A 23,688-nucleotide genomic window follows, 5' to 3' on the forward strand; every position below is an offset into this window, starting at 1 on the left:
GCCTCTGCCAGGAACTATAAAGAGATCTACAGCTGGAAGGCTTCCATTACTGAAAGATTTTAATGGCTTTGACCAGATCCTGCTGACAGAGAAACACTCCTGAGGTTGGGTAGGGCAAAATAAAGGGGGTAAAGATGTCCTTGTTTATGTAGAAGGCTGAAAGCACCATTGGGAGACAGGATTGCAAAGAGCGTAAAAACTACCATGTCTTGATGGAGAATGAGGAAATATTACCTAGACGCCCTGTAAATGCAGGTAATCACCACCAAAAATGCCACCTTCCAGGAATTTTGAACAGCTAACGCCAAGGGGCTCAAAGGGAGACTCGAAGCAAAGACAGGAAGAGGTTGAGGTACCAATGTTCCATCCTGCTTGTAAAAATAGGCACAATGAGCCACCTTCTCAATCTGCTCGCAGAAGGCCAGGGTAAGCGGCAAGAAAATGGAAAAGGCAAAAACCTGTCCCTTCAGGGAGGTATGGCTCAGACCCAAGTCCAAACTCGACTGGAGAAAGAAAAAAAAATTCTGAGGGAAATCACAGCTGAGGTCAAGAGGATGGAACAGAGTACATTGATATAGGAGGTTGGGACGATAAAGAAAGAGCAATGAAGCATTTGTGACTAACTGAATGAATAGGGATTATCATGCCCACCAAGGCCAGTTTTGAACTAACCGTTCCCCCAGCCTTGAACCATTTGAGAAAGAAGGGGCAGGAAGAGAATGCAGACAAAACACTGTCCAAGGAGTGATCAGCACATCCACTTCAAAGGCTTGCAGGTCTCAGGACCTGACTGAATAACTTGGGAATCTGAGGATAAAATGGGACACAAAGCTTCACATCAAGAGTGCGACAGCGAAGACCGAGCTGGGAAGACCTCTGGAAGAAGAGCCCACACTTCTAGATTCGGAGTTTCTCAGCTGACAGTCTGTGGCCCAGTTGTCCACCACAGGAATGAAGACTGCAATGGTTCACATTCCTGCACTATGAGAGGAGAGCTGCAGATGTGCTTGTAATGAGAAAAAGCTCAGCTCTGCTGTACTGTGTTAGTTATAATCACACACACAGCTCTACAGCGAGATCAAGAGAGCAGACGGTCGATCATTACACATCTCCTAGTGGTAACATCTTTTACTTATAAGCAGCTTGGGAGGCAAATTTTCATGGAGGTCCATATCCAAACCAATAAATCTTTACAGCACATTTAAATATTAAAAATGTGGATTAAAACATCGAGTTGAAGAAATCAAAGTATCATTTTATTCAACTTTCTATGATCTGCATACTCATATAGTCAGCTTAGGAGGGTTGATCCTTCTGACAGATTCCCTGTAATAAATTATTATGGTTTTACAAAGTGTCTGTAAAAAATGCTGTCTGTTATTATTTTCTAAGCTGTCCAGAAGAAATAAAGTAAATTTGGAAAAACCCAGTTGTGTCTGCAAAAAAGGACTTGCTTACTGCTTAGGGACAGAATACAGCCCACCCAGATTTTTCTACTTAGTAGCAGGGTCAATAACCAAGATGCTGTGTCTTTAACGATAAACCGTAAATCGCCATAAACATGCATGCTGATGTGTGTGCATATACATTATGATAGAATATGAAGTAAAAATCTATCTTATTCAAATTCTCCAACAAACACTAGTATATAAATTAAAGATTTACCTCAAGGCTTCCAGGTTGGTCACCAAAACAGTGAGCATGAAATAGTTCTAGGTAATGCAGAGCATATTTCTCAATGGGAGTCAGCTAGAAAAAAAGCAAATATATACACAAGGGTTAGAAAATGCTACCCAGCATAAAACCATTGCTGCTAGTGGTAACCCAAAGACTCAGCAGATAGCAACATCATTAACATTCCTATTTATAATGCTATGTAAAACATAGTATTACAAATACAAGTGTTAAAAGGGTGTTCCTTTCTTAGGCATTTATGGCATATCTATAAATGTCTAATAGGTGAGACGTGCCCCGATCTCCAGAATGGGGGTGAGAGGACAGAAAATTAATGAGATGGTGGCCGAAGATGTGCTTGTCTCACTCCATTCTCTCCTACAAGAGTCATGAAGATAGATGAGAACGAATGCTTGGCTATGTCCATAACTTGCAATAAAGTTAATAGAGAGATGCATACACATGCAGGTAACTTTTCATTCATTCTCTGTCTTGATGCAGTGGCTGCCTTACCAACTGGAAGTGGTTGGGTTGCTGAGAAAACATTTTTTTTCCATTGTGCATCAAACTGAAAATTGTAAATGTGACAAAGATATACTTACTTGCTGCATAAGGTCAGATAACTCTTTCAACTGGGATGGTTCGTGGCACTCCATGCTTTCAGATTCAATAGCGGGGAAGACCCCAGCATCAGGCTTTGCACCATCTTGCTCAGAACAAACAGTAAGTTCTTCTTCCTGTCCAAACTCAATTTTTCCCAGGGCCTGTAAAACAGAAAATGCATGGAGTAAAATATGAACAAAAACCAGATATACCCTAACACTCCTCTATAGCACATCCTCTATTAGAGGACCACCCTGATCTAGCCCAGATTCATCCTTATATCCTGTGAATGTTAGTCTTTTCTTATAATGAAAAAAAAAAAGGAAAGAGGTGGTGGTGGTGGTGGTGGTGGTGGTGGTGGTGGGGGGGGGGGGTTGGTACCGTGTTAGCCAGTTGAAAAAAGATTGCTCTCAGTGGGAAAAACAAGATAATCTTGTAGTCATGATACCTTTTAATGGCTAACAAAAATAAAATAAATGATGTTACAATGCAAGCTTTCGAGACAGGTCCCTTCCTCAGGCATGGTGTAACAAGATACATGAAGAAACACAAATATATGCACACAAACTAAAAAAAAGAAAGAAAAGTAGATGCATGGCATAATAAATTGACATTTAAATAAACAAACAAACTGAGCTCAGAGAGCGAGAGTTTTTAATTGGATTAGGTTAGTGGTGTGAAAGTTTTATGGTCCCAATATTCATGCAAGATCATAGGCCTGGTGCCCTCACTGTCTCTGGAGCAGATTCCTCAGATTTTGTAGTGAGACATAAATCCTCCTGACAGATTTATTCCTGTGTGGAAGGTGCCAAAGACTCTAATCAGTTTGTATTCCCAAACTCTTGTGTTTTTGTGATTTAAAGTTGCCTTTTAATATGACAACTTTCATATTGTTGATGATGTGTCCTGGACCACAGAAATGTTTGGCCAGTGGTACATGGATTTTTTTTTAATCTGTAATCGTGTGGCGATGAGACCTCATCCTTGCTCTCAGCTTCTGTCCTGTTTCTCCCACATAGAGACCCCCAATAGGACATATAGTGCACAGAATTAAGTACACCGCATTGGAAGTGGAACATGTGATTGTCCCGGGAATCTTATATTCCTGCTGTATGTTGGGAATCTGTATCCTGTCTTTGGTCTCTACATGGGTGCAGATTTTGCAGATCTTCACATTGCAAGGAAAGGTTCCTCTTGGTGTATCAGAGGGCATTGAACCTCGGATCATGATGGTTCTTAAATTTGGAGGTTGCCTGTAGCATAGCAAGGGAAGGTCTTTGAATATTGTTTTCATCCGATCATCCTTGTGTAGGATGTGGTAAGGTTTTATAGCAGTTTTTCTCAGTACCTCAAGCTGTGGGTTTTAGGTCACCACCAGAGGTACACGATTATTTTCCTCTTATTCTCTGTACTGATGTTATTGACTTCTAGGGATCCTTGTGGCTCTAATGATCTGGTCATCAATGGAGGTAGGGTGGTAACCCATCTTAAAAAGACATTTTTAAACCAAGGCTAAGTTTTCATCTCAGTCCGTTGGACTGGAAAAGACACGATTATATCTAAGGGCCTGGCTGTAAACGATGGACTTTTTAATGTGTTTCGGGTGGAAGCTGTCCCACCTGAGGTATGTGGGATGGTCAATTGGTTTCCGATACGCTGATGTCTGGATTGAACCATTTTGAATATTTATGGTGGTATCCAGAAAGTTGATTTCAGTTTTTGAGTGCTCCAATGTTAAGTTTATGGTGGGATGAAATCTATTGAATATGTCATGGAATTTTAGACATTCTTATTCAGACTCAGCCCAGATTATTAAAATATAAAACCTTAAATATAATCGTATCGGTTCCAGTCCAACGGACAGGGATGAAAACTTAACCCATCTTAAAGGGACATTTTTAAACCAAGGCTACCACCCCACCTCCATTGATGACCAGATCATTAGAGCCACAAGGATCCCTAGAAATCAATTACTTCAGTACGGAGAAAAAAAGGAAAATAATCGTCTACCTCTGGTGGTGACCTAAAACCCACAGCTTGAGGTACTGAGAAAAACTGCTATAAAACCTTACCACATCCTACACAAGGATGACCGGCTAAAAACAATATTCAAAGACCCTCCCTTGCTATGCTACAGACAACCTCCAAATTTAAGAACCATCATGATCCGAAGTTGAATGCCCTCAGATACACCAAGAGGAACTTTTTCTTTCAATGTGAAGAGCTGCAAAACCTGCACCCATGTAAAGACCAAAGACAGGATACAGATTCCCCAACATAAAGCAGGAATATAAGTTTCCCGGGACATTCACATGTTCCTCTTCTAATGTGGTGTACTTAATTCTGTGCACTATATGTCCCATTGGGGGTCTCTATGTGGAAGAAACAGGACAGAAACTGGGAGCAAGGATGAGGTCTCATCGCCACACGATTACAGAAAAAAAACAAAACAAAAAAAAACCATGTACCAGTGGCCAAACATTTCTGTTGTCCAGGACACATCATCAACAATATGAAAGTTGTCATATTAAAAGGCAACTTTAAATCACAAAAACACAGAAGAGTTTGGGAATACAAACTGATTAGAGTCTTTGGCACCCTCCACACAGGAATAAATCTGTCAGGAGGATTTATGTCTCACTACAAAATCTGAGGAATCTGCTCCAGAGACAGTGAGGACACCAGGCCTATGATCTTACATGGATATTGGGACCATAAAACTTTCACACCACTAACCTAATCCAATTAAGAACTCACTCTCTAAGCTCAGTTTCTTTGTTTATTTAAATGTCAATTTATTATGACAATTCATCTGCTTTTTTTTCTCTTTTTTTTTTTTTGTTTGTGTGCATATATTTGTGTTTCTTCATATATCTTGTTATACCATGCCTGAGGAAAGGACCTAAGTTGTCTCGAAAGCTTGGCTTGTAACATCATTTATTTTATTTTTGCTAGCCATTAAAAAGATATCATGACTACAAAATTATCTTGTTTTTAACCCACAATTATTATTCTTACAATTTTTGTTAGTTGTCGCAAAGACATTTTGCTATACTAGTTATTTTCCCCCATTTCCAGAATAAGCATTTAGAAGACTACCATATCAAGGCAGAAGTAATAAATGATGGCCACAAATGTGGGTAGCTCACTCCATTCAGTTGCATAGATAAATGTTTACGCACTGAACAGCAGGAACAAGAGAATGAATGAATGACTAATAATCAGCTTACTTGTATTGTTATAATTTACACTACTAGAACTGCAAGTTTATAATTATATATAACGAAGTAGTCATACAAACAATGTGTCTACTGTCTGCAACAAAACAAAAAACTGTAACAAATACCCCTCTTCTGTGCAAATTATACAAGGATGTAGCTACCTCCACAAAAGGCTTTGCCACCTTTGGTGTGATTATGTCAGAAGGAGATGGTTCTTGGGTTAGTAACACAAACTCTTCAGCTTTCACTCCAGTGTCATCCAGCGGAGAACACACTTCAAACAGTTCCTGGATTGTTTGCTGGGGCAAAGTAAAAAAGAAAGGGTTTTAGAATGTTCTTCATAGCCAAACAAAATATTTATCTACATGAAGACATAAGTAAAAGAGGAAGACACAAAACAATATGTACCTGGGTTAAGAATGCCAGAGAATAGTCACTACCCTGAGCTGCCACCTCTCTGATGAGATCTTTTGTGCCATTCCTCAGCAACTTCTCCTCTATAGAATTGGCGCTGACTAACCTAGGAAGAACACATTTAAAACAGAAGTCGTTAAACAACTTAGTAAGCTAACCAATTTATATTGTAGCACGAAACGTAACCGATCGCAGGAATTACGGTATATGGTACATGGTATATGGTATGTTTTGATTAGGTCAAAACATGATGCATTTGTCTTTTCCGAAAGTTTATTAAAACAAATTCTACAGCCAAAGTGCGGATAATTTTTTGACTCGCCCTCAGTTGTTTTTTTTTCTAGGTACAAACTCTAGCAAAATACAACAGATAAGACATATACATTTACAAAATTGCAAGTAGGAACCATATGCTTACATAAACTTGTACTCCGGATACAATATATACTCAAAAATACTGGGTGCACATTTTAAAGTAAACAGCTTCTAAATATTGATATATTTTTTTTGTGAAGAATGTACGGTACCTATAAACATGGATGTCCTTAGCTCTGCCTATGAGATCACACCATGCCTGGGTTTTCCCATCCATCACAGGATTTAGATCACTGTCATAAAATATGATTGTGTCCGCTTCTACATGGTACACTCCCAAAGAGCGGATGTGTGTAGACAACACCATGCAGAAAATCCGAGGGTCTCTATTAAAACTTTTCATTAAATCCTAAAAGACAGTAAACAGGCAGATAATAAACTAGACTGCAACTAAAAACTACAGAACGTACCAGACTCGAATCATATGTATGTTCACGATCATAACGCCAGAGGAAATAGTTTCCAGAGGCACGACCAGAACAATTTATTTATCCTCAAGTAATGCCAAGGAATGTATAGAAAACAATAACCCTGGAGTAAGGATGAGGAAAACAAACAATCTTATAAAGTGGCCATAGTGGTGAAAATGAAAAATTTACTTAGGATGAATATAAGCACCTACCTGAGATTGCTCGTAGTTGGCATTTTCATCAATTCTCAAGAAGGTGAAAGAATTAAAGTCCAAGAAAGTCTCGAGTATGTCAAGCATGAGTAACATCTGGGAGAAAATCAGAACTCGTCGTCCCTCAGATTTTAGTTTATGAAGGAGGATAGATAAAGCCTCCAGTTTTCCTGTGTATAAACATGATCAAAACACCCAACAAGTTAGAGACTTTGTAATTTATATTCACTTGATTTATTAGACTGAAATACAGGGAAACTTTTACATCTAATCTAAGCAATTCACTGCCTGATATATATCTCTCAGATCTACAACTATCAAGAACAGAGGGAGAACTGAGAAGTGATAAGTTCACACAGGACTGTCTGGACTGGATAGAATTGGAGCAAGTTCTCAGCCATCACGAGTCTGAAGCCTGTACAGGTTTCCAGACTCTGAATGCTCTCATACATAAATCTTAAAGGTAGTAGTAGAATGTCATTATACAATGGATAAACTATTACATAAAATGAAGATTTTGGGTAACTACCATAAAACCTCTCTCTCAAAGCCTTCATTGGGGGACACAGGAAACCATTCGGTTTCCTGTGTCCCCCAACAAAGCGATAGAGAAAGCTCTTGACATAATTTCTATCCGAAAACTAGAGAGCATTACACTGCATCAGCGAAAAGCACCAACAAATCACCCATTTCTTACAAGTGAGTGAAACATTAGGTGTATGCTGACATCCAGCTCATTGGAAAACAACTTTCCAGTGTCTGAACAAAAGCACTTATTTTACCCTCAATTAATGCCAGGGAAAGTATGAACAACAATAACCCTGGAGTAAAGATGAGGATTTTTTTGTACATGACTTCAAATTTCAGGAATTCAGAAAAATAATCATTTTGATACATACTGGCTTTAACCCCTTAATGACCTTGCGATTTTCCATTTTCATTTTTTGCTCCCCTTCATCCCAGAGCCATAACTTTTTTTATTTTTCAATCAATATGGCCGTGTGAGGGCTTATTTTTTGCGGGACAAGTTGTACTTTTGAACAACATCATTAGTTTTACCATATCATGTGCTGGAAAATGGGAAAAAAATTCCAAGTGGGGTGCTTTTTTTTTTTCCCACGTTCACTGAATGCCAAAACTGACCTGCCATTATGATTCTCCAGGTCATTACTAGTTCGTAGACATCAAACATGTAGAGGTTCTTTTTTATTTAAGTGGTGAAAAATAAAATCCAAACTTTGCTTTAAAAAAAAAAATAAAAAAAGTATACTATTTTGGGATAGATCCTATGTTTTATGCCTGTTATTGCATTTTATTGCAATGTTGTGAAGACCAAAAATGTAATTCTGACGTTTATAATTTTTTTCTCGTTATGCCGTTTACCGATCGGATTAATTCTTTTTTTATATTGAGAGGGGGAATCTGAACACCAAATATGTGTATGTAGGTGTTTTTTTTTATTATTTTGAATGGGGCGAATGGGGGTTGATTTAAACTTTTATATTTTTAGTTTTTTTAAAAACATTTTTTTTTTTTTTTTTTTTTTACACTTTTTGCATGCTTCAATAGTCTCCATAGGAGACTAGAAGCAGCACTTGCCTGATCGGCTATGCTGCATACAGGTGACGAGCAGATCGCCTATATGCAGCAGAAATGCTCATGCCAACCCATCGGTGACCCGCGATCATGTGACGGGGTCACCGATGGGAGGGGCTAATGGCGCGCTTCCGTCGCGGCAATGTTAAATGCTGCTGTCAGAGATTGACAGCGGCATTTAACTGGTTAACAGCCGCGGCTGTTGCGGGCACATGTCAGCTGTATAAATCAGCTGACATGTGCCCGGTTCCGTGCGGGCTCAGCGCCGGAGCCCACGCCGAACCGGGGGTGATGACCTGGGGTGTACTAGTACTCCCTAGGTCAGAAAGGGGTTAAAGTAATTAAAAACAGGGACCAATAGATTGCCACTAAAGTCAGTATAATCTTAATTGGCCCTCCAAAGTCCCCATATACATTAGACTAACGTCGGTTGAACCCACGGATATCGGTGGGCTCGGCTGACAATCTAACCGTTCCTCGAATGATGAGGTCGTGAGAGACCAGGATAGTCAGAAGTCTAATATGCCGAATCCCGTTGTTCTCGATAAGATAAGTCGCCACCAGGAATCTGACAGCGAAGCACTTATTAAGAACACAGGCGTACTCGGCAGAGCCCAACGGTGTTGTGTATGGAGGAGTTGGGAGAGAGATGGCAGCTGAGCCATCGGTTAGCTGACAGCTATCCATTGTGTTTAGAGGGCCTTTTGTGATAATTATACATTAATTAGTTTACAAGGGGAACACACAACCGTAAGAGGCTGTACTCCTTTACAGCACCAATTCTTGATTGATCATATAAATGGGCAGTGTGTGAGAGCAACATATAACACCCTACACAAGGCACTAGTCACGCCAACAATACAGCCTTCATATATAAGGGAAAGCAGAGGTTTCGGACGATTTATCCTGCGATATATACTACTGCCCAACGGTATAATCGGATCCCAATGTGGCTTTTATAAAAGCCTCTGACTGCACTGTGAACAGAGCCTACCCTGTACAAGCTGAAGCAGTTATGTTCACATATGTTATTTTATGCTGATAAAAGGCATGATAAACCAACTGTTCATTAAAGGGAATGTCTAGTAAAGAGAACCCCTGTAGATTGGAAGGGGTATTGCCCTGCTCAGGACCTCTCCAACAGAGTCAGAATAGAGAACAACTAGGCATGAGTGGGCCACCATGGCAGTCTCTAGACATTTCAGGCCTGGCTAGATGCAGCTTGCTTTAGCAAAATCAGCTGTTTAGTGGTTGTGTCCATAATGCATCATCAGCAATAAGCTACTACTTAAACCAAGATTTTCTGCTAAATAATTTTACCCTTTCATGCTTTAAAAATCAAAAGCTACAGATGGTCCAGCGTCTTCATGCTGTAATGGCTGGTGGTACAATGTAATTTACCTGAATCACACTGAATGAGCCGCAAGTCTGGAGATTGCACACAATAAGGTGACGTTTGCTCCCTTAACTCCAGCATGTATGGGGCTGCATACTCCCTTAGCCTAAGACTGAGCATCTTCATGTTGTGAGTATATGGAGGAGGCGGATGTGGGACTGTAAGATATGGTGGAGGAACAATGATGGCAGGAACCACGCAAACTGCCCTGGAAGCAGAAATAAAAATATAGAAATAATCACCTGGCAGAGCTCAAATCCAGTGTTTTTGGTCAGAAAGGAGAAACTTCAAATATGGGAAATTGCAATCACACGTGCACAGCAAACAATATTTTACCAATTGCTTATCGCCTCCGCTCCACAATTTCCTGATGTAGCATGAATAACACAAGCCAATGTACAAAGCTGGGTAATTGAAGGAATACAACTGACTAGATTTACTGACCGTGCACTTAATCCAGTCAGGTCTCAATTTCTGTGATTTACATATTTTATATATTTAACAGTTTACTTACTCCAGGCTAATGAAGACATACGTACAAAGAGATACAACAGTAATAAAAATGTCCACCTTAGTAGTTTCATTGACAAAAATTTAGTATAACCAAAATGCAGACTTCATTTACCTTTTGATTAAAGGCTCCAGGGCAACTTTCTTTTCTTCTGGACTCAAAATCAAGTGTCTTAGAAAATCACTTGAATTCTCAGGGAATTGGGAGGAAACTGCACAGTTTACAGACCCAGTCCAGTTCCACTGTGTATCCAGAATAAGACTGTGCAGATCAGCAGATCTCAGGGTAAACAGCGACAACAAGTCTGATCCATACACAGGAGATCTTCCACAACGGCGCTCATTACAGCCAAAAATACGATCCAGGCGTTCCTTTAACAAGCGCTGCCTGTCTTCAGTAGATTCCTTTGTCGTGAAGGGAAGTAACATCTATTAGATATGTCATGGTGCAACAGGTAAAGTACAAGTCAGAGTACTGGCCACATTACAAAAATAAATATGCTTTAAAAGGCTATAGCCCCGATTCATCAAGGCAATTACACCAACAATCCAGTGTAAATTGCTTTGAAAAGCCGCAATTTTTTTGCGCAACGCAGAGTTTTGCAAAAGTGTTGTGACTTTCAGCTTCCACACCAGTTTTTCTAGCCTCGCTGAAACGGGCAGAGCTGGGGGACAGGAGTATACCATCAAGTCTAATTTATGACGAGCTGTGGCGTACCCAACGACTGGTGTGAAATTTGTGGCAAGGCGCAGGGAGGCACACGCCACTTGTCAGATGCACCCAATTCATTAAAAGGAATGTTCCTCTTAATGAATTAGGTGCCTCCTACTCCAACACGCCCCCTTATCAAGACCGGAGTGATGGGGGCATAGTTTTATTTATATTTTAAACTTCCATAAACTTTCAGTTTGTAGGAATAACAAAGGGAATTGAATACAGAACATACATAAATGATAAAAACAAGAAGATAAAATTAATATAAATTAATGATAGATCCATACACTCATATTTTATATACGGACCACCATTCCCCACCTGAACACGGGTCTCATGAATTAAACTAAAAGTCTCATAGGCATACATGAAGTTGTTCCTCCAGGATAGGAAACCCACAGTTGAGGTGGTAATGGTGGTCCATGCATGGCCACATAAAAAAAAGGACATGTGAATCTTGCCTTAGGGTCTGTGCACATATTGTGGTTTTGTCACGTTTGTCGCATTTTTTCTGCGCATATTAGTCACAAAAGCTGAAAGATTTCCTAGTACCAGCACAGTCAATGAGATTCCTGAAGTCTCATGCTCATGTTGCTTATTTTTTCCTTGCAAATTTGCAGACTGTCAATTCTTTCAACGTTTTTGCTGCAGATTCACCCATACTAATAAGTGGGAAAAGCACATAAAAAAATGCATGTATTTTATGCTGCGTTTTTCCTGCCAACACATCAGTATTTGCAGCAGATTTTTCTGAAGCAAATACTGAACGTGTGCCCATACTCTTACAGGGTAATAAGACTGATATAGGTGATACCCCCTGCCATCAAGGTTCTGAAAACTACAAAGGAAAGGGGACAGGGACAGTAGGAGGAGAGTAAAAACTGTTGATATAGTTGTGTGTTACCAACAGGGTTATCACAGATTGTACTTTCCAGGTTGCTTTTGAAAATCTGGAAGATAAAAGAGTGAGGAGTTTGGGGATTGGAGGGGGGTGCAAATTCTGGAGTAAGGAAGATGCAAAGAATCTTAAATATGACTGCAGGAAAGAACAAGTGAGAAAAAGGTCTTGCAAACAACAGACATGTACTAAGATATAAAAGCAGATATATATGGAGGGGACAGTCTATGAATTGCTTTGTGAGTTATTGTCACTACTTCAATAGCCAATGAAAGGATTAACAAAATAAATGGTAGAGAAGCCGAGGAACGTGTGGATTAACTGGGCAGTTGTATTTAGAATAGATAGAAGGTATGCAAGACTGTCCGGCTATGTTCACATCTCCATAACTCACAAAAAATGCTGCATGCAGCAATTTTTTTACTAAAATAAAATGTGACCAAAGCCTTAGGCCATGTGCACACATTGAGTATTTAGTGAGTTTTTTACATCAGTATTTGTAAGCAAAAACCAGGAGTGGGTAAAAAATACAGAAGTGGTGACGTGTTTCTATTATACTTTTCCTCTGATTGTTCCACTCCTGGTTTTGGCTCACCAAATACTGAATGTGTGAACGCGGCCTTATAGAGAAGGGCACAGATGATAATGCTGCAATCAGCATATGATGAGGACATATACAACCATTCTTGTTTGATTTTTCAGCTTTCTGATTAAAATGTGAAAGCAGTTCAAAGTTTTCAATCATTGCAACTAAGTCACATCTTCGCTTTAGCAAAATGTATTTAATGACTCATAGGAAATTGATTTATAAATCATAATTTATACATTCACAAGGGTTAAAACCGCTTTGCTATATGTCAATATCAGAAATTTCTCCTTAGTGCAGATGAGAAACATAAAATAAAATGTTGTAGCTGGCTGACTAATGGCGGTCCAAGTAAACTTTTCTTTATCGCTTCATTGGGGGACACAGGACTATGGGTGTATGCTGCTGTCGCTAGGAGGCTGACACTAGGCAAAAAAATAAATAGCTCCTCCCCCGCAGTATACACCCACCTACAGGCACCAAGCTCACCAGTTTATGCTTAGTGTCTGTAGGAGGTAGACCTGGATCCTAACTGATTAAACCCTGTTGTGTTTTATTAATCCTTGTTATTTATTTTTCAGATACAGCTCTTCAGGGTTAACAGGGAAAACTGCGTCTCCTGTTATCCCCATTCTCAAGCGACCGAGAGAGCAGTGTGGCATTTCTCGGGTGGGGCGTTCCTCTTACCGGCAGGTATAAGCCCCCTCCGGCAATCGGCCAATCAGGGCCGAGGAGCAATGTGACGCTTCTGCCACGCCGACAGTTCTCCAGGGGACCCATCAGTGGCTGGGTTCTTAAGCCCGCCCCCATTCCTTCCGCCTATCAGAGCCTCGGCTCCCCTAGGTTACTCAGGGCAGCATGCTATGCTCCTGCCCCGCCACTCTACGCTGCTCTCTGTTCTGGCTCCGGCAGCATCACTCTGCCTGACTGCCTCATCACCACAGCCCTGCTCCTGTCTCCGCAGCTCCGGAGTTTCCGACGGGGGATACGGGACCGTGGACATTCCAGACCGGGTAGGTCCTGCCGTGGCACCTACACACACCCTTTCCTGTCCACAGGCTCCCTCCTCTGCAGTATTCCTGGTTAGGCACATATGCCCAAACCCAGGGAGCTTTCTGTCCGTCCCACTCACACAGTCACATACTAAGCCTGTGCTCTTTGAAGTACTAAGTGGCCCGCGGATCTGACAACGGCTTTCTGCTCGACTTGCAAGCCTCCCACCATGCTGGCACCCCAAGACCCCCCTGCCGCTCAGGACGAAGTAACTCTCCCTCCTCCGGAGTGGGCAGTTGCTATGTCCCAGTCTGTCTCTGACCTCACCAAGGTATCTCAATCTCTAGTGCAGGTCCTAGAACGCTTGCCTATGTTATCCACAGCCACCAGTGCTCCGAACGTTCCCACGGACGATTCGCAGGCACCCCTGCCCCCTCCTCCTAAGGGCAGACCGAGGGCACGTTCTCAGAAACAGACTCAAACAAGTTAATCTTCCAGCTCTCCAGACTCCAAATTGCTCCCTGCATCTCACACCTCTTCTTCCCCAGAGGTCGCTCCGGGATCAGACACGGCATCAGATTCTGACTCTGTATCCGACACGGACCAATATTCTAGAATCTAGGACATGGTTGACAGCCTTATATCAGCCGTCAATCAGACTCTGCATGTTAAAGAGGACGGGAGCCCTTCTCAGGACTACTCAGTTTCCTTCAAGAGAATTAAGCGCCCGGCACGCACCTTTTCTAACCATTCAGAATTTGATGGTGTCTTTCAGAAACAGTGGGAGCATCCAGAAAAGCGCTTAACTGGAAAGAAACAGTTAGACATGCTATAGCCCTTTAACCACGACCTTGTCAGCAAATGGACGGAGTCCCCTTCTGTGGATCCTCCTGTCTCTCGTCTCTTGGCTAAGACGGTGCTGTCTCTTCCAAACTCCCTCAAGGACACTACGGATAGACAGGTTGAGGCCTTGGCTAAGTCAGCCTTCGAGGCTGCTGGCACCTCCCTGTGTCCTTCCTTCGCCTCAACTTTGGTATCAAAAGCAGTCTCCGCATGGGCCAAACAGCTTAGGCAGGGCATCCTAACGGGGGCTTCCCCAGACGATCTGGCTGACCTAGCGGATCAGATCGCCCACGCAGGGAAATATCTGCTCACGGCGTCCCTTGACGCCGCTACCTGTTCAGCCCGCGTCTCTAGCAATATCATCGCTATACGTAGAATTCTTTGGCTGAAGACTTGGAATGCCGACCCGGCCTCCAAAAAAATCACTAACAAATCTCCAGTTTCTGGGCTCCAGGTTGTTTGGGTCTAAGTTAGACCAGATCATCTCTGATGCCACTGGGGGCAAGAGCACCTCCCTTCCCCAGCCGAGACCTAATCGCCCCTTTCCTAGGAGACGTTCCCTTCAGTTCCGGTCTTTTCGTCGGTTCGCTCAACCGGGTCCCTCCTCTCAACAGGACCGTACCCCAGCACAGCAAGAGAGACGTAAGCCTACCTTTAGGCCCACTCCCAACTGGCGCGCAAAGGGTCGCTCTTCCACCTCTGGATCCTGATCCAACAGATTTTCCTCAGCATGACCGGTCACTCCCACCTGGGATCTCTCCCAGGGTGGGCGGCCGTCTACTTCTGTTCCGAGACCCTTGGGTCTTGGCAATAGAGGATGCCTGGGTCAAGGAGATTGTGACCTCCGGCTACAAGATAGAGTTCAACGCCATGCTAGGAACACGATTTCTCAGATCCCGCCTCCCGCATCCATCCCTGCTTCCCGGTTTCCTTCAGGCCATTGCCAGGTACACGTACGGCACTTTAGAATGGAGTCGGTAATCGCCACGATGGAGGTCGGGGAATATTTATTTTCAGTGGACATTCAGGATGCGTATCTTCATATCCCAATCTGCGCACCACATCAGAAGTTCCTTCGATTTGCCTTCCAGAAAGCACATTACCAGTTCACTTCTCTCCCCTTCGTGCTTGCCTCCGCCCCGAGGGTTTTCACGAAGGTAATGGCGACGGTCATGGCCATTCTACGAGCCAGGGGGATTGTAATTATCCCCTACCTCGACGACCTATTGATCAAGGGTCCCACGTTTAGGGACCGTCTCCACAGTCTCCAGATCACCCTGAACACGCTCTCTCGGTTAGGCTGGCTGACCAACACAGACAAATCCTCCCTGGTCCCATCTCAACGCGTAACCTTTCTAGGGATGCAGTTCAACACGACCCATGCCCGGGTCCTTCTCCCGAGGAAAAAGATAAACTCTCTCCGTCTGGGCATTCACCTTCTCTCCGACCCAAGTCTACGCTGTCTTTGCCTGTGCATGAGTGTCTTGGGAAAAATGGTGGCAGCTATGGAAGCAGTGCCGTTTGCCCAGTTCCATACCCGGCCTCTTCAACTGGCCCTTCTGTTGGCATGGGACAAGAACCCGTAGTCTCTAGATCGACGCATCAGGTTACCTCTTCATGTGAAAAGGTCATTAACATGGTGGACTCGCCCTTCTTCCTTCAGACCCGGGAGGTCATTCCTACCGCTTCGCTGGCAGGTGGTCACAACCGATGCCAGCCTCATCGGTTGGGGGGCAGTCTTCCTCCACCACACGGTGCAGGGCCGGTGGAGTCCCCACGAAGTCTCCCTACCAATCAATATATTGAAGATAAGGGTGATCTACCTGGCGTTGCGTCACTGGCAGGATTTTCTTGCAGGGTTCCCAGTCCGCGTACAATCGGACAACGCCACGGCTGTGGCGTACATAAACCGTCAGGGAGGAACGCGCAGCAAGTCAGTCTTGAAAAGAGGTGGCAAGAGTGCAAGTTTGGGCCGAGAACACAGTTCCAGCAATCTCAGCAGTCCACATTCCGGGGGTCGACAATTGGGCAGCCGACTTCCTCAGTCGGCAGGGCCTGCCTCAGGAGAATGGGCTCTCCATCCCGAGGTGTTTCATCAGATTTGCTTACGATGGGGCGCGCCAGACGTCTACCTCATGGCGTCTCGGTTAAACCACAAGGTTCCATCCTTTGTAGCCCAGTCCTGCGATTTCCTTGCGATCGCTCAAGACGCACTAGTCATTTCATGGTCTCAGTTCCAGCTGCCCTATCTTTTTTCCCCTCTACCATTGATCCCTCGGGTCGTTAAAAAGATCAAGACAGGAGTACCGGTAATTCTAGCAGCCCCGGATTGGCCCAGACGCGTCTGGTACGCAGATCTAGTAAACCTGCTCGTCGACTCCCCCTGGAGACTACCGGACCGTCTGGACCTCCTCCCTCAGGGGCCTATTCTTCATCAGAGTTCTTGTTCTCTGAATTTAATGCCATGGAAGTTGAGGCCGCAGTGTTGAAGAAGGCGGGCTTTGCGGAAGTCATCCAGACCCTAATTAGTGCCAGGAAACCCGCAACCTCGCGCATATACCACAGAACCTGGAGAGCCTTTTTTCGTCACTGTGAGAAAGATCAGCTAGCTCCCATGTCCTTTTCGTTACCGGTCATTTTGGCCTTTCTTCAGTCTGGCCTGGAAGCGGGACTCTCTCTAAGCACTCTCAAGGGCCAAGTTTCTGCCTTGTCCATTCTATTCCAACGTAACTTGGCTTTCCGTCCTCCGGTCAAGACGTTTCTACAAGGGGTGGCTCACTTGGCGCCGCCTTATTGACCCCCGGTGGATCCATGTGACCTTAATATGGTCCTGAGAGTCCTTCAACAGCCCCCGTTTGAACCCATTCAGGACATCTCAACCTCTCTTCTCTCCTGGAAGGTGGCTTTTCTGGTGGCTGTTACCTCTATTAGGAGGGTTGCAGAGCTCGCAGCCCTCTCTTGTCGGTCGCCTTTTCTGGTCTTCCATCAAAACAAGATAGTGCTCAGGCCAGTGCCTTCTTTTTTGCCAAAAGTAGTCTCCTCTTTCCACATCAATGAGGACATTGTTTTGCCTTCCTTCTGCCCGGCCCCAGTGCACCCACGGGAGAAATCCCTGCATAAACTGGATCTGGTCAGAGCTTTACGTGTGTACCCTTCTATAATGGCTTCCCTTCGGCGTTCGGACGCCCTGCTTGTCATCCCTGAAGGGCGTTGCAAGGGTCTTCCTGCTTCCAAGTCAACCATCGCCCGTTGGATACGTTAAACCATATTGGAGGCATATCGCGTCTCGGACAAACCTCCCCCTCCGGGGGTAAGGGCTCACTCCACCCGGGCGGTGGGGGCCTCTTGGACTGTAAGCTATCAGGCTTCAGCTTCTCAGATCTGTAAGGCCGCAACATGGTCTCCACTCCACACCTTTTCAAGGTTTTACAAGGTCCACACTTATTCCTCGGCTGATGCCAGTCTTGGATGGAAGGTTCTGCGGGCAGCGGTTGCCCGCAGTCAGACCTAGTCTGTGGCTATCTTTTGTTCTCCCACCCTAGGGACTGCTTTTGGATGTCCCATGGTCCTGTGTCCCCCAATGAAGCGATAAAGAAAGAGGGATTTTTGGTACTCACCGTAAAATCTCTTTCTTGGAGCCTTCATAGGGGGACACAGCACCCTCCTTGATTTTGGGCATAGGTACATGGCCCTGTTGGGAATCTAATTTAGTTTTCACGGCTGTGCCCCGTTGGGCATTGCATAGTTAATTATTTTATGTTCCTCCTACTGCTTTAGCCACTAACTGGTGAGCTTGGTGCCTGTAGGTGGGTGTATACTGTGGAGGAGGAGCTATTTCTTTTTTTGCCTAGTGTCAACCTCCTAGCGACAACAGCATACACCATGGTCCTGTGTGCCCCTATGAAGGCTCCAAGAAACATTTTACGGTGAGTACCAAAAATGCCAACATATCCAAAATTAGATGAGATGATCATGACAAGAGCGCCCCATTCTACATTTGGGATTTACCTTGGCAATGTACATACCTGTGCATTGGGTAGCGCAGCAGAAGCTGATTTTGGTACTGTCTCCACTGTAGTTTGATTGGATCTGGGAGTTACTATAGCAAGAAAAACAGTCCTCTGTATTACAAACCAATACAATAATCAGTGTGTTTCCAAAGACAAAGAAATGGTCAAAGGCAGGAAACACGATAAGATAATTAAACATATATAACCTATAATCAGTGTTATATACCCCGATGCTCCAGTAAACAAAGACTTGGTAGGTAGCTCTGGAGTGGTGGGGAATATATTGTGCGAATATAGATTGTTTTGAAATTTTATCATATTGCTTGCTTTTAATTAATCTTTATTATCTTGAACAACCCCTAAAAAGCCTATTGACATGATAATTTTTGGAAATGAATCCATAGCCATGCAGATTTTGTATAAATAAGAAATGATTGTAAAATACATAACTATTAATTACCTGTCGATGATACAGTATTAACATGGGAAGCTCCTACTTGGGGCTGATTTCTCATAACGTTAGTACCCTGTGGCATAGTTGGAAGAACAACAGATCCTTGAGGACGCAAATACTGGCCCGGGGCTGAAACGATCTGTAGAACATTACCTAAAAAAGAAGACATTATAAAATGCATTTTTTAAGCTAAATTCAATAGTGGACATAAATTAAAAATGGAAGTCTTTTCTTTATAATTCATCTTACTCAATTTGAATTTTATAATTTAAAGGGGTTCACCACCTTTCAGATAATTTTCTTATTTTACCTAAATTAATGCATTTGGGGCTAAAAATGACTTGTGCAATTGGATTTCAACAAAAATATTGCACAATTTGCCATCTATAACCTCTGTATTGTACAGACTATTGCTGGCAGAAAAATAAGCTAAATTAGAATCAATTGGTAACTTTTTCTTTTTATAGGCTCCTCTCAGCTGACTTATGACCAAAAAGCACATCAAAGTTGAATGTGCATGGAAACAAAAAGCCTGTAAAATCCAAACAGTGCAAAAAATGACTTTTAGTCCCAAATGAATGCATTTAAACTAAATAAAATGTCCACAAGGGTGGAAAACCACTGAAAGTCAAAGATTTAGAGCTGTGTATCAAAAATGTTAAGCTCCTGACATTGTGAATAACGTATTTTAAAGAGGTTGTCCACTACTTTGACGACCACTGCTTGATCTAAAGGTTTGTCCCCAAAATTATAAAGCTTATACTCACCTTCCGTGTCGGCGCCGCTCCAGCCGTGTCAGCACTCGCAGTCCCGGGGCTCTCCTGCGATTGTTGTGACACGTGACCTCGGCGCCCAATCAGCGCTGGCATCACTGTCCCCGCTTCAGACAAATCGAACATGAAGAGGAAGTCTGGGCTGCAGCTCATCTCTGACTTCCTCTTCATGTCCAATTCGACAGGAGGTGGGAACAGTGACACCAGTGTTGATTGGGCGCCGGGATCACATGTCACAACATTAGCACGGGAGCCCCGAGGAGAGCGACTGCTGACTCAGCAGAAAAGGCGCCAGCACGGGAGGAGAGTATAGTTTTTTTTTACTTTATCGGGGCAAAGCTTGGGGGATGACAAGGAGTTGTCCAAGTAGTAGACAACTTGTTTAACTCTAGAATGTGAATAACCTAAAACAGTATAAAAGCTTTTTTCAATTTTTGAGATACCGTGTAGCTGTAAGGGCTGTCCAGCAGTAAGTTGGCGCAGTTGGCTCTGAGATAGAGTAAATTTATTTCCTTGGAACTGCAGAGTAACTGGTGTCTCGGGTTGAGCAATTCGTCCCTGGGACGCCCCAGCAGCAAGTTGGGCAATTTTTACAACTTCTCCACCTATGCAAAATAACAAATAAACAAACAGTCACGGACATTTTGGCTTAAATCATGATATTTTAGTTTTTCTTTTTTTTTGTTTATATTAGGAATCATGACTGAAATGGTAATGCTTTTGTTCACACCCTATTGACTTCTTATTGCAGAAGATGGATATGTGAACATTCTAAATGCAGTAAATCGGTAACAAAATAAAAATCAGTAGCAGTTAATGAAAGCACAACTCCGATGAAAAACACAATTATTGTGCTGTATTCCTTCTTCACTGTCATCATGTGCTGTCTTCCTATGTGAACCCTCTACCTATTAATACTTCTGCTGGCACTAAGGTCGGGGTCAGACGAGCAAATGAACAACCATCCAATTTTCATCCAAAACACCCGGTCGATTCGTCATCGTCAAGTACTGATACATAGCTCTGATCAAGACCAAACAGAGTAAGGATTTCTCCAATGGAATAGAGGGAGGAGGACAGAGTGAAACAGAATGATCTCTTCATTAAGGTGTGTGAGAGCAGGATTTACATTCATCTATCCTGACTCTATCTTGGATAGTCTAAGTCCATCTTCTGCTTTCTTAAATGCAGTTTGAGACATTATGTGTGTGTGAGATAAGGAGTCTTTGTCCAAAGACTTACAGAAAACACAGGAAAGAGAAACGAAACTAGAAAGTGAGAGATTCCACATCCACAGGATGGGTGTAGACGGAATTACCTTTATCCAATAAGATGTATGTATGCTAATGCCAGCACATATGTAGAGATAAGTTGAGCCAATTATATTGTTACGATGTATAACTATTAACCTATAAAACGCTGACCGACGATGTAATGAAGACAGACCTGTCCTGATGCTCAATGTATCAGTCATGGCTCTTCCGTGCACATATTTGAATTTTACTATTTAAGTTGGAACAGGCACGTCGTCTCAGAACGTCCCAAATATGTGGCGACGACAGGAGGAAAGAAGAAACAAAGGTACCGGACGCAAAACCACCTTGTATAGGTAAAGGACAAGAAACAAAAAACTGCAGAACAGAGAAGCCAGTTCTTATACTCACCTGATTAAAGCAACAACAATCAAAAACACTACCTTCCAGGAAAGCCAGAGTGGGAAAATGCTCTGGATTGGTTCAAAAGAAGGTCATTGAATAGTGTTAAGCACCAAGTTAAGGTCTCAGGGATCAAACGTAAGCCGTGAAGGAAGAAGAGTGAGCAACACCTTGAAGAAAAGTCCTGAGCTGAGGCTTAGAAGTCAGATCTTTCTGAAAAAGGAAGACAGGGCTGAGACTTGACCTTTGAGGGAGCCAAGAGCTAAACTAGACTCAAAACCTGACTGCAAGTATGCGAAGAGAGATGGTAGAAAAAACAAAACAACAAAAAAAAAAAAAACAGAGGTGACCGTGTGAGATTCACACCAATGAAGGAAGGCGTTCCAGGTACGATGGTAGAGATGAAATGAGGATGTGCTTCTGAGCACCACTTGATCAAAAAAAACTAAAGATTTTAAAACTGTGGCTTCAAACAGCCATGCCATTATATTGAGCGACCGAGTATTCAGGTGGTAGAGGTTACCCTGGGAAAGTACGTCTGGTCAAGCTGCAAGCCTCCATGGAATGTTTGCAAGAAGAATGACCATTTCCACGTACTGTGATCTTCTGGGACATTCCGAGGCAAAAAGGATGAAAACTATTATTTCTAACTTGATCTTCTTGAGCAACTTGGGTAGCAAAGGTTAAGAAGGGAAGAGATAGAATAAAAAATTAGAATCATGGAATTGCCAGAGAGTTGCAAGACCTGGACAAGGACCAAGGAACTTTGCGGTTGTGTTTGGATGCCATCAAGTCGGCGTCTGGAGTGCCTCACTTCAGGCAGATCTGATCAAAGATGGTCGGATCTAGGAACCACTCTTCCATGGTTACTCCTTTGCGACTTTAAAAGTCCACAGCCAAGTTGTCTATCGAGATGAGGATGCCGGAGATTGCCAGAATTCTCTGCTCCTCCCTGTTGAGGATCTGTGAACCTCCATCATGGCTTTTTGACTCAGAATCCTTCCTTGATGATTGATGCAAGCCACGGCGGTGGCGTTGTTGGACTGAATTCAGATTGGGAGACCCAACAGCTGGTCCTGCCAATGTAGAAGTGATATACGAATTGCTCTGAGTTCTAGGACATTAACGGAAAGTAGGGCTTTGTGATTCTTCCACAGATCCTACATCGTAAGCTTCAGGAAGACTGCTCCCCAATCAAGAAGTCTGGCACCCGTTGTCAAAATCTTCAAATTAATCAAGAGGAAGGAACTACAGAGATGAATGAGGGGAGAGTTCTGCCACTAGATCAGAAACTAGCTGATGATGTGGGAAGAAGGATCAAGTTATCTAGGGAGAAGATAGTCTTGTTGCAATTGGGGAGAAGGCCAGCTATAGATGTTTGGTGTGGAACCGATCAAATGGGTTCACCTCGATGGCTACCACCATCTTGCCAGAACTCTAAGGCAGATGCGGATAGGAAGGCAAGAGGGACGGCTCAAAGTTGGATGCCAGTTTGCAAAGTCGACCTTTTGTCCTCTGGAAGTAAAACTTTACCATGGACAGTGTTGAATAGCATTCCCAGGAAGATGAGACGATGAGCAGGGATGACTGATTGGTTTCAAGATGGTGTGTCTGCAGACTCCAGGTTCATTGAGAAAGTGGGAGCCTTGACAAGGATGTCGTCCAAGTAGGGGGATGACCACTATCCCCCTGACACACAAAAGGGCCATGATGGCAGCCAAGATCTTTGTGAACACACTGGGAGCGGAGCTGGAAAAATTGGGATTGTGGAGATTGGCAACCTGAAGGTCCATTGAGGAAAGAAATTCTCAACGGAGGCAGTAACAAAGCGATGGGACTTCACCCAGAAGCGTCAAAGGCAGACAAGCTTGATCAGCTATTTTAAGTTTAGAAAGAGATGAAGCGAACCTTCCTTCTCATACTGGACACTGCTGGTGTAGCTAGGAGACCCGGCAAAATGAAGAAATTTGTCTCCGGTATCCCTATGCACAGGAGACAATTGACACTAAGCTAAACTGAATAGCTTAATGCCAGTAGGCGGGTGTACCCTGCTGAGGGGGAGCCAACTTTTGTTCTTTAGCTCATTGTAATTCTTAGTATCAGGCTCCTTGTCATAGTAACATACACCCATAGCTTTCTTTGACCCACAATGAAGTGCCCAAGAAATCACTTTTATCATCAGCAGGAGGTTAACACAATAGGACTAGCAAACCTGCAGCCAGATACACGTCCATATTTATGTACTCTGCATAACCTCATCCCCAGCACTGACTGCCTATGCACAGTGTACACAGATAATAATCAGTGGTGTGGGTGGGGTTGTACAAAGCTCAGCATTCAGAAAACTGGT

General features: G+C 43.2%; 1 protein-coding gene and 2 non-coding genes across 15 annotated transcripts in view; all 3 read right to left on the reverse strand.

Annotated features, from left to right (window-relative positions):
• The window catches only part of LOC141259763 (E1A-binding protein p400-like), a 173,526-nt gene that overhangs the window by 56,342 nt on the left and 93,496 nt on the right, over positions 1-23,688 (reverse strand). For all 13 annotated transcript variants that reach the window (XM_073676083.1, XM_073676086.1, XM_073676081.1 and 10 more), the window contains 11 exons: positions 20,127-20,288; positions 18,917-19,063; positions 18,472-18,545; positions 10,527-10,816; positions 9,907-10,109; positions 6,910-7,079; positions 6,440-6,636; positions 5,907-6,018; positions 5,660-5,797; positions 2,277-2,438; positions 1,666-1,749 (listed from right to left, as the gene is read on the reverse strand). In XM_073676083.1, coding sequence (XP_073532184.1) covers positions 1,666-1,749; positions 2,277-2,438; positions 5,660-5,797; positions 5,907-6,018; positions 6,440-6,636; positions 6,910-7,079; positions 9,907-10,109; positions 10,527-10,816; positions 18,472-18,545; positions 18,917-19,063; positions 20,127-20,288 — 1,739 coding nt within the window. The remainder of the gene's footprint in view (positions 1-1,665; positions 1,750-2,276; positions 2,439-5,659; positions 5,798-5,906; positions 6,019-6,439; positions 6,637-6,909; positions 7,080-9,906; positions 10,110-10,526; positions 10,817-18,471; positions 18,546-18,916; positions 19,064-20,126; positions 20,289-23,688) is intronic.
• Positions 6,711-6,838, reverse strand: LOC141175144 (small nucleolar RNA SNORA49). Its single transcript, XR_012253016.1, has one exon. It is a non-coding gene; the product is annotated as a small nucleolar RNA SNORA49 (small nucleolar RNA).
• On the reverse strand, positions 7,624-7,750 carry LOC141175155 (small nucleolar RNA SNORA49). The gene has a single exon (XR_012253017.1). It is a non-coding gene; the product is annotated as a small nucleolar RNA SNORA49 (small nucleolar RNA).

The sequence above is a fragment of the Phyllobates terribilis genome, unplaced genomic scaffold (genome assembly GCF_046119375.1).
Source record: "Phyllobates terribilis strain yellow unplaced genomic scaffold, ASM4611937v1 Scaffold_1__5_contigs__length_1240528914, whole genome shotgun sequence".
In the NCBI taxonomy this organism is placed as follows: domain Eukaryota; kingdom Metazoa; phylum Chordata; class Amphibia; order Anura; family Dendrobatidae; genus Phyllobates; species Phyllobates terribilis.